The sequence below is a fragment of the Chlorocebus sabaeus genome, chromosome 16, assembly GCF_047675955.1.
Source record: "Chlorocebus sabaeus isolate Y175 chromosome 16, mChlSab1.0.hap1, whole genome shotgun sequence".
In the NCBI taxonomy this organism is placed as follows: domain Eukaryota; kingdom Metazoa; phylum Chordata; class Mammalia; order Primates; family Cercopithecidae; genus Chlorocebus; species Chlorocebus sabaeus.
In genome coordinates this window covers 4,371,604-4,386,408 of record NC_132919.1, presented here as the reverse complement: position 1 = coordinate 4,386,408, position 14,805 = coordinate 4,371,604, and the positions used below count along the sequence as shown (strand labels likewise).

The window sequence follows — 14,805 nt, the reverse complement described above, 5'->3', positions numbered from 1 at the left end:
CCTGGTCCCTCTGGAAAAGGCATTTTCTTCCTGATTGACTCCACCCTCCATTAGCTTCCACCTGCTATTTGCCTCCACCCTTTGATTAGCCTTCCCGGCAGGTCACCACCCACGGTGTGGAGAAGGCACCTCCTCTCTGCTCTTGCTGTTGCCAAGCTGGGGACTGGATGGGGCCCCTGTTCCCTCCCCCAGCCTGAGCCTGCCTTTGCTCAGAACACTTCGTCTCTCTCTCTCCTGCTCAGAACAGATGGCTCTGAGTCCCCACTAACACAGAAGTTCCTGTTCTGCCATTTGAACATTTTTAACACTTTCTACATTATAGAAGCTTCAGTCTCCTTTCATCATGGATTCAGACTATCAGAAATAAAGACTCCACTGAAGGGCATTGAGTCCAGCCTCTTCCCCGTCCCATGGAGATGCTGCGTCTCAGAGATGCCACTGGCCTGCCCAAGATATTGTAGTGGATGCTACCTTTGTTTTCGTTTTCTGTCATCTTGTTTTCTTTCTTCTTCTTCTTCTTTTTTTCCTTTTTAAGACAGAGTTTCACTCTTGTTGCCCAGGCTGGAGCGCAATGGCACGATCTTGGCTCACTGCAACCTCCGCCTTCTGGGTTCAAGTGATTCTTCTGCTTTAGCCTCCCAAGTAGCTGGGATTATAGGCACACGCCACCAAGCCCGGCTAATTTTTGTATTTTTAGTAGAGACGGGGTTTCTCCATGTTGGCTAGGCTGGTCTCGAACTCCTGACCTCAGGTGATCCACCCACCTCGGCCTCCCAAAGTGCTGGGATTACAGGCATGAGCCACCGTGCCCGGCCAGTCATCTTGTTTTAATTCCTGTTTCATTTTGTTTTGGTGCTGAGACTTCCTTCCTCTTCCTAACAGCACCCTGGTCTGCTGATCTTAATGGGGTTATAAATCAAGGCATGGGCATAGAATCCAAGCTAACCCAACTGGAATCTCTTGCCCAAGGCTTTAAATCTTGAGGAGGGTGGCAAAAGAATAGGGATAAAATATCTGGAGTTCTGGCACAGACCCCACAATAATATGGCCCAGGAACCCTGGCTGCTGAATCTCCAACCTTCTCATCAAGTCTTTGAGTTCCTGATGTGCTTTCAATGCATCCTTTGCCTGGTAAAGGTAGTCAGTCTGTTTCTGTTGCATACAACCCCACAACCCAAACTGATATGGTCCACAGGAGTACACACAGTCACACACCTCTCTGTGTTGAGATAAAACATGACTCCTGGAAACTCCAGCTGCCTGCTGCCACTTTTGTCTGTAGAGGCTGCATTAGATTAAACAACTTCCCAAGCCCACCAAGGCACAAAGGAAAGTCAAACACTTCAGGGAATGAAACAGACAGACCGATATTTGGGGTGGCAGAGGAACAAGCCAGGGTTAGGGTATGGGAATCCAGACACACAGGTTCAACCCCCACAACCTTCAGAATGACATGGAAAAAGAGCTTTTAGGCCAGGCATGGTGGCTCACACCTGTAATTCTAGTACTTTGGGAGGCTGAGGCAGGTGGATTGCCTGAGTTCAAGAGTTCGAGACCATCCCGGTCAACATGGCAAAACCCTGTCTCTACTAAAAATATGAAAAATTAAGGCTGGGCACAGTGGCTCATGCTTGTAATCCCAGCACTTTGGGAGGCTGAGGCAGGTGGATTACCTGAGGTTGGGAGTTCGAGACCAACCTGACCAACATGGAGAAACCCCGTCTCTATTAAAAATACAAAAGTAGCTGGGCCTGGTGGATGCCTGTAATCCCAGCTACTTGGGAGGCCGAGGAAGGAGAATCGCTTGAACCTGGGAGGCGGAGGTGGCAGTGACCTGAGATTGCACCATTGCACTCCAGCCTGGGCAACAAGAGTGAAATTCCGTCTCAAAAAAAAAAAAAAGCTGGGTGTGGTGGAGTGGTCCTGTAATCCCAGCTACTTGGGAGGCTGAGGCAGGAGAATCTCTTGAACCTGTGAGGCCAAGGTTGCAGTGAGCTGAGATCACACCATTGCACTCCAGCCTGGACAACAAGAGCAAAACTCCATCTCAAAAAAAAAAAAAAAAAAAAAAGCTTTACTAATACCTATTGGTATGGGTTCCGGTAGCTAGCATACCCCCACGTGGCCACACACAAACATGGTGATGCTCACACAGGCACAGGCACACGCACACAGACACACCTCCACGCATGGATACTACCTGGCAGCTGGAATGCAGTGTATGTCTGGAAAGAGCAATTAACACATAAAGAGAGCCAGGTCAGGCTTAAGGACTCATCCTGCTGAGCAGCATTTTTCCTCCTGTTGACATTCCCAACAAACAAGTCCAGAGTATTAGTGGCTGAGATTACCCAACAAGGGCCCTTTTAGGCAAGGAAGATGTGTTCTGTTTACCAGACTCCACTCTAGCCCGAGTGACTGGGTTCCCCCAGGCTGTTATTGTAACCTCGACCCACCAGGACTGGCCCCAAAGAGGCAGGAGGTGGGAGTCTGGGTTGGCTGCAGAGGAGATACTGGTCTCCGTCACTCGCTGCGTCCACCAGCCGCAGAGCTCCCACTCTGCCCCAAGCCACTTTAGACAATAGCTTCCTATGAACTCCCAGCTGGGCATCTTGTGTGGCTCAGCCTTGGAGAGCACCGCCTTGCCCTGCCCAGCAACCCAAATATCAGAATGCACTTGAGTCATAAGAAACTACCCTGGATTATAGAATTAAAACCCCAGCTCCTCGACCTGCATCTGAAACCCCTCTGATCCCAGACAGCCTCTCGCTTCCTCTCCCCGCTCAATGACACATGCAGCCTCCTCTTTGGCCACACCACACCCCTCCATAACTCACTGCATATCTTCTTCCCCCGCCCTCCCCCTCTTTGTGGGTCCATCCCCTGCCCCTAGAATTCCCTTTCCCCCCACCTCATTACCACCTCCAAAGCCACCTCCTTGAAGGCTTCTGGGGCACGGAAGCCCTTACTCTGCCCATAGGTGTGCCACACTTGCCTGTCCCGCTGTGGGTTGCGAGGTCCAAGGGCAGGGCTGGAGTCTGATTCATTGCTGGACACCCCGATGGGCACCCACTGATACCAATGCATGTTTGTAGAGTGGGCACGAACGAGGTTCCTGCTCTTCCTGTACTGGACTCTGGGTGGGGAGGTGGCGGCTGGTGTTCTTTTGTTTGTTTGTTTGTTTGTTTGTTTTTTTAAGACAAAGTCTCACTTTGTCACCCAGGCTGGAGTGCAGTGGGGCCATCTCCCTTCACAACAAACTCCATGCCCCACCGCCAGGATCAAGCGATCCTCCCACCTCAGCCTCCCAGAGCTGGGACCACAGATGCGGGCCACCACGCCCAGCTAAGTTTTTGTATTTTTTGGCGGAGATAGGGTTTCACCATGTTGCCCAGGCTGGTCTTGAACTCCTGACCTCAAGCAATACACCAGCCTCTGCCTCCCAAAGTGTTGGGATTACAGGCGTGAGTTGCCGTGCCCAGCCGAGTGTTCTGACCCTTGGGCAGCCCTCACTCATTTTCTGGGAGCCTCGCCTCACAGGGGCCCTCCCTGGGGCTGTTGGGAGGAAGGTTCAGACGCTGGAGCTGGGCCTTTGTGGGTCTAGACCCAGCCTGTGCGAATCACATGCCCAGGTTAGGAAGCCACGTCAACACACCTCTCAGACACAGCCAGGGAGTCAGCGGCCCTCAGGGAGTCAGGGAGCCACCTAGGTCACACAGCCAGTGAGTGTCGAGAGGGACCGTGGCATCCTGGCTCCCGCCCAGTTGCTGCCTCCTTCTCAGGAAAAACAAAATATTCTCACAGATCTTTTACCTTGTAACTTCAAGGACTGCCTGTTGCATGAGCTCCAAGCATTGAGTCACGGTCAAGGGCCTGGCTAGCCTGCAGGGAGGGCTGGCTGTGGTGTAGGTGGGGGCTGAGCTGGAGAGCCCTGCTCCTGGGGCCTGTTGCAGCCAACAGGGAGGGCTGGGGGGCACCCCACAGAAGGCAGGGACAGAGCAAGCAAGCATCAGGGGCTGTGCAGGAGTCTCAGTCGCTGCTCTGCCCACAGTTGCTGGGAGACAGGCACAGCCTGGCACAGCGAAGGTGGCCATCAGTGAGTGAGCAAGTGATGCCTGGCTGGGCACCAGGGGAGGCGGAAAGAACATGAGAACAAGCCTTCCCACTGCTGCCCGCCTGGAAGCTGTCGATCTCCCACAGGGCCCGCTGAGCCCAGCTGCTCTGAACCCAGTGGCAAGCGTGGGCCCCGCAGAGCCAGCCCTCCCCACGGGCTGTGCTGGGGTCAGAGTGTGGGCCCAGGGAAGGCTGGGGTTACAGAACCGGGCAGGCCGGGAGGCCACTCTAGTCCTCAGCAGGGTTCTGGAGCAGTAGGCGTGGGTGCTCCTCTGTGTGGTTCCCTGGAACTTGGAGCCACATCCCCACACCAGCGCCCAAGTGGAAACTCATCTCCAAGAGCAAGATTCAGCCCCCACGTTTTGTTCAAAGGGTGGAGCGGGCCAGGCACGGTGGCTCATGCCTATAATCCCAGCACTTTGGGAGGCCGAGGTGGGCAGATCACCTGAGGTCAGGAGGTCAAGACCAGCCTGGCCAACATGGTGAAACCCCATCTCTACTAAAAATACAAAAATTAGCTGGGCATGGTGGCGCACACCTGTAATTCCAGCTACTTGGTAGGCTGAGGCAGAAGAATCGCTTGAACCCAGGAGGCGGAGGTTGCAATGATCCGAGATTGCGCCATTGCTCTCCAGCCTGGACAAGAGTGAAACTCCATCTCAAAAACAAAACAAAACAAAACAGAGTGGAATCACAAAGAGGGTGCCCAGTGCCCATGACTTTGCAGAATGGAGAAGCTGGGTCAGAGTGGGAGGTCCAGGCTGAGGACCCCCAGAGACCCATGCCGAGCCACCCCCTCAGCTTCCCTACTTTAGGGCAGCCCTGCATCCTTGGCCTGGACTGCCCATCCCGTCCTCTCCCCCTTCCCCTCCAGCAGAGGCACAAGAGGATATAAATAACAGGGCTGTCTACAGGCCCGAAATCCATAGGCTTTGTACTGGCCTCGCTTTATTCAGCACCCAGCAGCAGCCAGGCTGGGGAACCCAGGCTGGGGCAGCCTTGAGTGGGGCACAGGCACAGGCCCAGGCTTCCCACGCAGAGTGCTGACAGCTCCATTCGCAGCCCAGCCACAGGGTCCTGCCAGCTCTCCAGCCGGGAATGCAAAAGTGGCAGACGCGCCTCAGTTGGAGTCCCCGAGGACAGCCAAAGAGGAACCGAGGCACGGCTACTGTGGGGCCCAACGGGAGGCTGGCAGGCAGAGCGAGTGCAGGCAGGGACCTCAGGGCTCCTCTGTGGAGGCAGCGGCGCCCGAAAGCAGGCCTTGTCTCTCCAGGTCGTTGCTGTCCACATCCTTGCTGTCTGGGGTCCCTGCAGGAGGAAAAAGGCTCAGCCTGCCCAAAGGATGCAGAAGGTGCTTTGGGACCAGGCCTGGGAACGGGCTGTCAGGAAATCCTCTCTGTCCCCAATGCAAAATACCTTCCAGATCCAACCCCTCGTCATCACCTTCAATGCCCCTGGCGTGGTCTTAGCACCACTGTCCCCTGGAAGGGGAGTCGGCTGTCGGCTATGCCTCTCGGCTTCATCGCTGACCAGTCTGTTCTCAACACGGCAGCCAGGGCAACGCTTTGACATCAATCAGACCACCTGAGTGCTCCTCTCCTGGAAGCCCCACGGCAGCTCCGCCTCACTCCGAGCGAAAGCCATGGTCTTTACAAGGACCCCCTGCTCTGGCCCTGTATCTCTCACCCCTACCACTGTCCCTCTTGCTCCTGCTGCAGCCACACTGGCCTCCTGGCTGATCCTCAAACACATCAGGTGCATACATTCCCATGGCAGGGCCTTTGCACTGGCTGTCCCCACTGCTAGGAGCGTCTTCCCCCGGGTCGCTGGACGGCTCACTCCCTCGCTTCCTCCAGATCTTCGCTCTAATGTCACCTGCGCAGTGGGGATCCTTGTAACCTGCACCCACCTGTCCCTTTTTTTTTTGAGACGGTCTCACTTTGTTGTCCAGGCTGGAGTGCAGTGGCGAGATGGCGAGATCTCGGCTCACCATAACCTCCACCTCCCGGGTACAAGCGATTCTCCTGCCTTAGCCTCCTGAGTAGCTGGGACTACAGGTGTGCGCCACCACACCTGGCTAATTTTTGTACTTTTAGTAGAGACAGGGCTTCACCATGTTGCCCAGGCTGGTCTTGAATTCCCGACCTTGTGATCCGCCCACCTTGGCCTCCCAAAGTACTGGGATTATAGGTGTGAGCCACTGTGCCCGGCCCCTGTCTCCTTCCTTTCCTGCTTTATATCTCTCCATAGCACTCGTCACCCTGAACATGCTATATCTTTACTTTTTCTGTTTCTGGTCTGTCTTCACCAACTACAGTGTCAGTTTCTACAGGAGCCTCATTCTTTCCCTCCCCAGCCTCTGCAACCTTCCCTGGTACATAGCAGGGGTGTACTAAGCATTTCTGAACAAGTAAACAAACAAACTGGCCAGGGGTTCGGGGGGTGGCCAGTGCTGTCTGCCCCTAGGGTGTCCAGCCCTGAGCCGGGCCTGGTGCAAGGGGTAGGGTACCTGTGCCAGGCTGCCAGGCCCGGGCCTCGTCTCTCTCCAGGTACAGCGCAGTCAGCAGGAAGCAGCCGCCCCCCAGGGCAATGACGAAGGCGCAGCACAGGAAGCTCTGCTGCAGGCTAAGGAAGCGCTGCAGGTAGGAGTCAGGGCGCCTGGCCCGCAGGACACTAGCGATCTGTGGAGGAGAAGTGGTGGGACGCCAGGCCCACCAGGCTGGCCCCCAGACCCTCCCCATCCCACACACGCAGACACCTCTTACAAGTCCTGTGAGATAGGGGCTGCCAGCGTCTCCCAGGATGTGGCCCACTGTGATCTGAAGTGCCTCTGCTGTCCCCCGGCACCTGGGCACCACCACAGACTGAAAAACATAGGCACAGCACGGGGGCACCCCAAGTGAGGGCACCCTTGCCTCCTGTTCCCCACCTGCCAAGGACCTGCCTGGAGGAGTGACAGGCCATTCAGGTGAGTGGGATGGGAGGGAGTCGGCAACCCCCAAGGTCTAAAGTCCCACCCCAGAATATCAGGCCCATCTGAAGCTTCTCCAGTGCCCGAGGATGGGGGTGCCAAGTCCCCCGATCAGGGCCACCCCTCTTGAGAGTTTGCTCTTGAAATGGGAAGGAACCAGGCATGACTGTGACCACAGTGAAAGGGGGTGGGGTATCCCAGCTCAGGGGCCCAGGACACAGCAGTGCAGGCGGGTGGGGAGAAGAGCAGGTGCATGCCAGGTGTCTGCATGTGCGGGCAATTGGGCAGGGGTGGTACGGAGGGCTCAGTCCTCTCAGGAGCCGCAGGGCCCCTGGGGCAGAGACCAAAGGCAGCCTTGCTGGAGAAGCCCACACAACTCGACGGACGAGGCTGAGAACGTTAAGAAGATGAACACTGGGCCAGGCACGGTGGCTCACTTCTGTAATCCCAGCACTTTGGGAGGCCGAGGTGGGTGGATCACCTGAGATCAGGAGGTCAAGACCAGCCTGGGCAACATGGTGAAACCCCGTCTCTACTAAAACTATAACCTTTCTTCCCTCTGTCTCTCCATCCCCAAATGGGGATAATAATAGTACCGATCTTGAGAGTGTCACTCATTATCATTATTCGTCTGCTACCTGGAGGCTTCGTGTGGACATCAAACCAAAATAATGCTCTGAGATGGAACGTTCCAGGCACTTGAACTCGGCTGCGCCTTCTGCCTGGCATGCCTTCCACCCTCTGGTCCAGCTGGAGCATCTCTATTTGTCATTTAGGACTTGCATTTGGGTCACCTCCTCTGTGAAGCCCTCTCAGAGTTCAGGTACCTGCCCTGAGCTCCTGCAACTCCTGTGCACACCCCTAACTGAACTCATGTCACCCAGAACTGGGAGGGGCCCCTTCTCTGTCCACCTCCTTTTATTCCCTATGGTGTGTAGGCAACAAAGACCTTTATTTTTATTTTTTTTATTTTTTTTGAGACGGAGTCTCGCTCTGTTGCCCAGGCTGGAGTGCAGTGGCCGGATCTCAGCTCACTGCAAGTTCCGCCTCCCAGGTTCACGCCATTCTCCTGCCTCAGCCTCCCGAGTAGCTGAGACTACAGGCGCCCACCACCTCGCCCGGATAGTTTTTTGTATTTTTTTAGTAGAGACGGGGTTTCACCGTGTTAGTCAGGATGGTCTCGATCTCCCGACCTCGTGATCCACCCGCCTCGGCCTCCCAAAGTGCTGGGATTACAGGCGTGAGCCACCGCGCCCGGCCTTTTAATTTTTTTTGAGAGGGAGTCTCACTCTGTCGCCCAGGCTGGAGTGCAGTGGCCGGATCTCAGCTCACTGCAAGCTCCGCCTCCCGGGTTTACGCCATTCTCCTGCCTCAGCCTCCCGAGTAGCTGGGACTACAGGCGCCCACCACCTCGCCCGGATAGTTTTTTGTATTTTTTTAGTAGAGACGGGGTTTCACCGTGTTAGTCAGGATGGTCTCGATCTCCTGACCTCGTGATCCGCCCGTCTCAGCCTCCCAAAGTGCTGGGACTACAGGCTTGAGCCACCACGCCTGGCCAACAAAGACCTTTAATTTCTCTTGGGGTCCCTGGGTGCAGCGAGGTACCAGGCACAGAGGCGACTAGCTGAAAGTCTGCCAACAAAATAAGTCAAGTAGATCCATCTGGGAGACTATGCCCAGGAGAAACTCTGCCAGAACCCAGGGCTACAGCAGGGGGTGGAAGGAGGGAGGGGGAGGGGGTTCAAGCAGAGACCATGGTCACATGAACCCAGCTGGACAGCCACAGGGGAGCTTACCACCCTGTAGCCTTATCCCCAAGACCTAGGTGTCCATGACCTGAGGCCGTGAGTTAGTAACAATCAATATTAGCTGGGCACAGGGGCTCAGGCCTATAATCCCAGCATTTTGGGAGGCTGAGGCAGGTGGATCAATTGAGGTCAGGAGCTCGAGACCAGCCTGGCCAACATGGTGAAACCCCGTCTCTACCAAAAATACAAAAATTAGCCGGGTGTGGTGGTGCGCACCTGTAATCCCAGCTACTCGGGAGGCTGAGGCAGGAGAATCACTCGAACCCGGGAGGTGGAGGTTGTAGTGAGCCGAGGTGGCACCATTGCACTCCAGACTGAGTGACAGAGCAAGATCCTGTCTCAAAAAAAAAATAATAAAATAAATAACTGCCAACATTTATTGAATGCTTGCTGTATGCATTTTATACATCAACTTGAACAACCCATGAGGGAGATACGATGACCACCTGCATTGTACAGATGAGAAAAACCTCCACAGGGAGGGCAAGTGACTTGCCCAAGGTCACCCAGCCTGAAATAACAGGACTGAGATAGGATCCCAGGCCTTCTCCCTCCAGGACCTGGCCTTTTGACCACTCTGCTGTGATGGGCAAGGAGGAGCCGGTGTTTCCAGCAATATTTGTGCATTTGTAATAGAGCATTCAGAAATCCAAGAGAAAGATGAGGAGGACAAGTTCATTGCTAGCCCTGTAAACGGATGGCAGAGTAATTGGCAAAGAGACGGGGAAAGGCATTCCAGGCAGGGGACAGTGTAAGCAAAGGTGTGGAGGGAGGATCCCATGGACAGGATCTCTGCATTCCAGAACCCCAGGGGGTGGATGCAGGGGGTTTTGTGGTGGGCAGGGCAGAGGGCGGGAGTCACTGTGGTGACTGTCTGGTCCCAGGGTCACTGGCACTGAGCCACCCTGCGCAGGTGGCGAGAGAAACCAGGCCTCTTGCCATCACCAGGATCTGCCAACAGGCCTGAGAAGGAACTGACCAACAGCTTTGCACCTTCCCCAAGGACTTCCTTCTCACCCTATAATTACGTAATTACTCACTGGTGGCTCCAGGAAGGCAGTTGAGGCTTCCCGGAGGGAGGAACCTGAATGTCCAAAAAGGTCCACATGGAGGCTGGGGCTGCTGGGACCCCCACAGTAAGGTCCAGGTAGGGTGGCCACTTTCTCCTCTTCCAGGAACCCCAACCTGCTGGGCCCAGCTCTGTCGCTGCTGCCAGTGGCGAGGGAGGTGGGTCTCCCCCAGCCTGTTCCAAGTCTGCATTGTCTCCATGCAGCCAGCAGCCGAGACTGGGCCCCACAGAAGCTGGAGAGCCCAGGGGGTAATTTCAGAAATAAGAGGCTTTGGGTTCCCAAAAATCCAGGCTCACTCTATTCTGAGACAAAAACACCTCTGTTTCTGGCTCTCCCTTCTTAGAAGAGCTGTTCCCTTTATAGCCCAGGGCTAAACCGGGGCCAACCAAGGGCTTGTAGAAAGTTAGAGAAGCAGCCACCAGGTGCAGACTCCCCCTGCAGCCTGCCTCCTGCACCCCCACCCAGGCCTCGCCCCCAAACACCCCTGGGAGGGTGAGACAGGCCAGTGAGCCGACAGCTACCTGGGGGGCAGAGGCTGAGCGGGGAAGCGTTGAAACCTGGGGCAGGGGGAGAACCCAGAGGTGACAACTCTCCGGGGAAGTGTGGGGACGTCTGCTGAGGGGTGGGAGATGAGCCTGTGGCTGGATTGCAGGACCCCAGAGGACAGGCCTGAGAAAGAGGAAATGAACCCCCTCCTTCTGTAGCCCCCACACTGGTTGGGATCCAGAGATCGTGCTCCCGGGATCCTCCCTCCACACCTTGGCTTACACCGTCCCCTGCCTGGAGAGGGGTTGGGGTGAGCTGGCTCTGGGCCATCCTGAGTGGGGCTGGGACAGACAGCAGGGCTGGGAGGGAGCCCCCATGACTAGGTGTGGGGAGGCAGGGAGCTCTGCCTGAGGAGATGCAGGTTCAGGGGACATAATCTCAGTCTCCAGGGAGCAGGGCCCTCTGCGGCCCAGTGGGGCCAAGGGGAGGGTGGCAGAGGTGGGTCTTGGCTGTGACTGAGCCGAATTATTTTCATCAACAGAAAGCCCCTGAGAGGCAGGCGCTGCCCGCGGCGTGAGGAATGAGCTCCAGGGAGGTGTATGTGAACAAGGGGATGGCTGGAATTTGGCAAAGCATTTACGGACTGGCGAGCTCGCGATGCGAGACCAGTGTCCTCAAAGTGTGCTCTACGGAATGCGGTGGCAGGATCCCTTGGGAAGTTCATCAGAAACACCGGTCCCTGGACCCCAGCGTGGACTTGGAGGACACAGGGCCTGGAATCAGGGTGTGTAACAAGCTCCCTCAAACCTGACTCTCATGCACAGTGATGTCTTCAAGCCACTGGACCAGACAGCCCCTGAGGTCCCTTCTCCAGAGAGAACCTGGATTCTCCCCATTGTGGAGACTGCATCGAAGAGAGCAGTATCCCTGCCAGGTGCAGTGGCTCACGCCTGTAATCCCACCACGTTGGGAGGCTGAGGGGGGCGGATCACGAGGTCAAGAGATCAAGACCATCCTGGCCAACATGGTGAACCCCGTCTCTACTAAAATACAAAAATTAGCTGGGCGTGGTGGTGCACACCTGCAGTGCCAACTACTTGGGAGGCTGAGGCAGGAGAATAGCTTGAACCCAGCAAGCAGAGGTTGCAGTGAGCCGAGATCACGCCACTGCACTCCAGCCTGGCGACAGTGAGAGACTCTGTCTCAAAAGCAAAAAAAAGAGAGAGGAGTGTCCCGAGGAATGGATGATCTGGAAGTCAGCGGGGCCCACACACCCACTCAGGAATCTATAGGACGCAGGAGTGAATTCATTCTATTCTTATAGCCTGGGGTGTCATTGGTGGTTGCCACCGCTCTGCTTATTGGACAGGTGAGCAAACCAAGACCCAGAGAGGTTCAGTCACTTGGCCAGGGCCACACAGCTAGTGAGGAGCTGGGCTAGAAGCGGAAGCAGATGAGCTGCTGCAGAGTCCTTGAGCCTGGGCTCTGCTGCCCTCTGCCCTCGGCCCTCTGACCCACCCACAGGCTGCAACCTCCCAGACACCTGCAGTTTCCACCCATTTTCCTATCAGCCCTCTGTGGCTTTCTTGGCTACTGAAAGCTGTTCACATGACTGTGCCCTGTCCTTCGCTCCCTGCTCCCTTGTTCTGTGGCCCCTGTTCACATACACCCTAAGGCCTCCTCCCTCCCTGGGCCCCTGCCGAAAGAGAAGCCGATCTCCTGTCTCAGGAGCAAGTGCCGGCCAGCAAAGGGGACCTTCCTCTACTTCCTGCCACAGGCCCTGTCCCCACACACTTCCTGCCCCTGCTGTGCTGGGAGGCTACCTCCTCCCCCAGCGCTGGATCCCACCCTCAGCTCACCCTCGAACAGGGCCCCCTCTTTCCTCCTGCTTGCCCCTCCCTGCTCCCTGGAGGCTGTTCTGGTCTCCCGTCTTGAAAAGCAGAAAAGCAATACCAGCTTCCCGGGATCTTCTGCCAACTCCAGCTACCATGCCCTTTGCTCCTGCCAACTCAGCTCCCCAAGGGAATTGTCTACCCTCGGTGTCCTGCTTCCCCTTCCTCACCCTCCTCACCCTGCTCCAAGCTGGCATCTGCCCCTCCACTGCACAGAAGGGCTCCCCCATAACCAGCCTTTACAGGGAGGAAGCAGCAACATGGAGGAGCTGAACTACAGGGGCTACAAGGATTGCTCAGCTCTGACCCCCAAAGGCCGAAAGGCAACTTTGGCCGCAGGGCTCCAGGAGGGTGGGAAGGCAGGGAAGGGGGCGGGAGGCTCTGGGGCAGTGGACCTTGCAAAGCGTTGGGGCTGGAGGCCTCTAAGCCAAGGAAGGACCATGGGGAGCCCTGAGGTGGGCTAGCTCCTGTCCAGCCGGCTCCCTGGGCAGCTCCCCAGATGGGTAAAACTGTGCGGCTGGCCAGTCCCTAACTCTCCTTCACCCCTTCCCCCACCCGCCCTCCCCAGCACACACTCTCCTCTTTAACCCCACAAAGAGCCTGGCTCTGCCAGGTTAATCATTCTTACAAAGGCAGACGCTAGGGGACACGGTGCAGCCTTCACATATCTGCGGGGCTGTCATGTGGAAGAGGGAGCTGCGCCGTGGGGGGCAGGTCAGGGAAGCTGCGGGGGCAGGTGCAGCTCCGTCTGGACCACCTCAGAGAGAACCAGCTATGCTGGGGGGATGTTAGTTTCCCTGAGCCTAAAAGCGGACAATCCCATGAATAAAACATCTGCCAATGCCTTCCCCTTCCCTGAGCGTTCCTGGAGGCCGCCTCGCTCACCCTACCGGGCAGGTGCTGATTACCCCTTTTATAGACAAGGAAACTGAGGCCCAGGGCCATGCGGCAGGTCTGTGGCTGACTCTGGGCTGGAGCCCAAGTCTCCCGTCTGGAGGGAGGGGCAGGGAGGACCTGCCAGCCCTGCAGCTGATCCACTCACCCAGGAGCCAAAGACAGGGCAGGCGTCTCCATGCTCGCTGGGCCTGGGCCGTGGGGAGGGGTCAGGGGATCTGCCGGGGAGGGCAGACATCTTGGCAGGGAGTGAGCATCCCGTCCACAGTAGTATTCAAGCAGGGTTTGTTGACGGAGTAAACGACTATACATGCCCATAACCCTTTCAAACTCAGATTCTAGGGCACCATGATTTCTTTGGGGGATAGAAAATGAGAAAATGTAAAATTCTGGATTGCTGTAAGAATCCTAGCCAGCATTCTCTGTGCCAGGCACATGGATCTTCTCATTTCACCCTCACATCAATCCATAAGGCAGGTGCCATTATCATCCCCACTTTCCACATGGGGATACCGAGGCTCAGAGACACACAGTGACTGGCCTAAGGCCACACAGCTCATAAGTGGCAGGACCAGGGCTGACAGCCAGGTCTGTTTTCTGAATCCAGGCTGGTACCCCGACATTGGACTGCCCTCAGGACAGCTCTCAGCCGACGGCCAGGCTGGTCCAGTTCCCTTGTGGCCAGCACCAGACTGCCAGGCTGCTAGGAGATGGAAGGAAGGCTCTCGGGGTGCTCACAGGCCCAGGGCCCTGTGTTATCTACAAAGGCACAACCCTTCATGGTGTCCAAAGTCCTTCCCTGTACGCCTCCCAGAAGGAGGCAAGGAGGCTGGACTAAGGGCGTGGGGCTCAGGGAAGGTCCGTGTGGGACTCTGGATGCAGCAGTCATGTGGTCAAGACAGTATCAGGCCTCTTACAGGCAGGGCTGATCCTTGCGTGGCAGCCTGTGACACACAAGTTGGTATGGGCTGGTGCAGTGGGCCTCAGTGGCTACTGTCCCGAAGGATAGCATCCCGTCTGCACGCCCCAGAGTGGAGGCCAAGGAGCCTGCTTGCTGAGAAGCTACAGAAAGAAGGAGGGAGGGGCCGGGCACCGTGGCTCACACCTGTAATCCCAGCACTTTGGGAGGCTGAGGCGGGCAGATCACCTGAGGTCAGGAGTTCAAGACCAGCCTGGCCAATATGGTGAAGCCCATCTCTACTAAAAATACAAAATTAGGCAGGTATGGTGGCAGGTGCCCATAGTCTCTGCTACTTGGGAGGCTAAGGCAGGAGAATCAGTTGAACTCAGGAGGCGGAGGTTGCAGTGAGCCGAGATCGGGCTATTGTACTCCAGCCTGGGCAACAAGAGTGAAACTCAGTCTCCAAAAAAAAAAAAAAAAAAAAGAGGGAGGGAGCCTAGGGAGTCAAAATGCATAGGTTCCAGCCCTGGCTCCCTGCGCTGGGGCTGTGTGACTTTGGAACAGGCACCTGCCTTCTCTGAACCTCCATTTGTTCATCTGCAAAATGGGGATGATGGTCAGAGACGTCTGAGAGTGTCAGAGGCCTCTGGTCCAAGGTAACCGTGAATGA

General features: G+C 56.2%; 1 protein-coding gene across 5 annotated transcripts in view; it reads right to left on the bottom strand.

Moving 5' to 3' along the window:
- Positions 1 to 5,020: 5,020 nt before the first annotated feature.
- SPNS3 (SPNS lysolipid transporter 3, sphingosine-1-phosphate (putative)) overlaps positions 5,021 to 14,805 on the bottom strand; it is a 55,438-nt gene continuing 45,653 nt past the window's right edge. For 4 of the 5 annotated variants that reach the window (XM_037987442.2, XM_008009913.3, XM_037987443.2 and 1 more), the window contains 3 exons: positions 6,879 to 6,977; positions 6,623 to 6,794; positions 5,021 to 5,421 (listed from right to left, as the gene is read on the bottom strand). In XM_037987442.2, coding sequence (XP_037843370.2) covers positions 5,333 to 5,421; positions 6,623 to 6,794; positions 6,879 to 6,977 — 360 coding nt within the window. In that variant the 3' untranslated portion in view covers positions 5,021 to 5,332. The remainder of the gene's footprint in view (positions 5,422 to 6,622; positions 6,795 to 6,878; positions 6,978 to 14,805) is intronic. The other variant, XM_008009915.3, reaches the window with a different exon arrangement.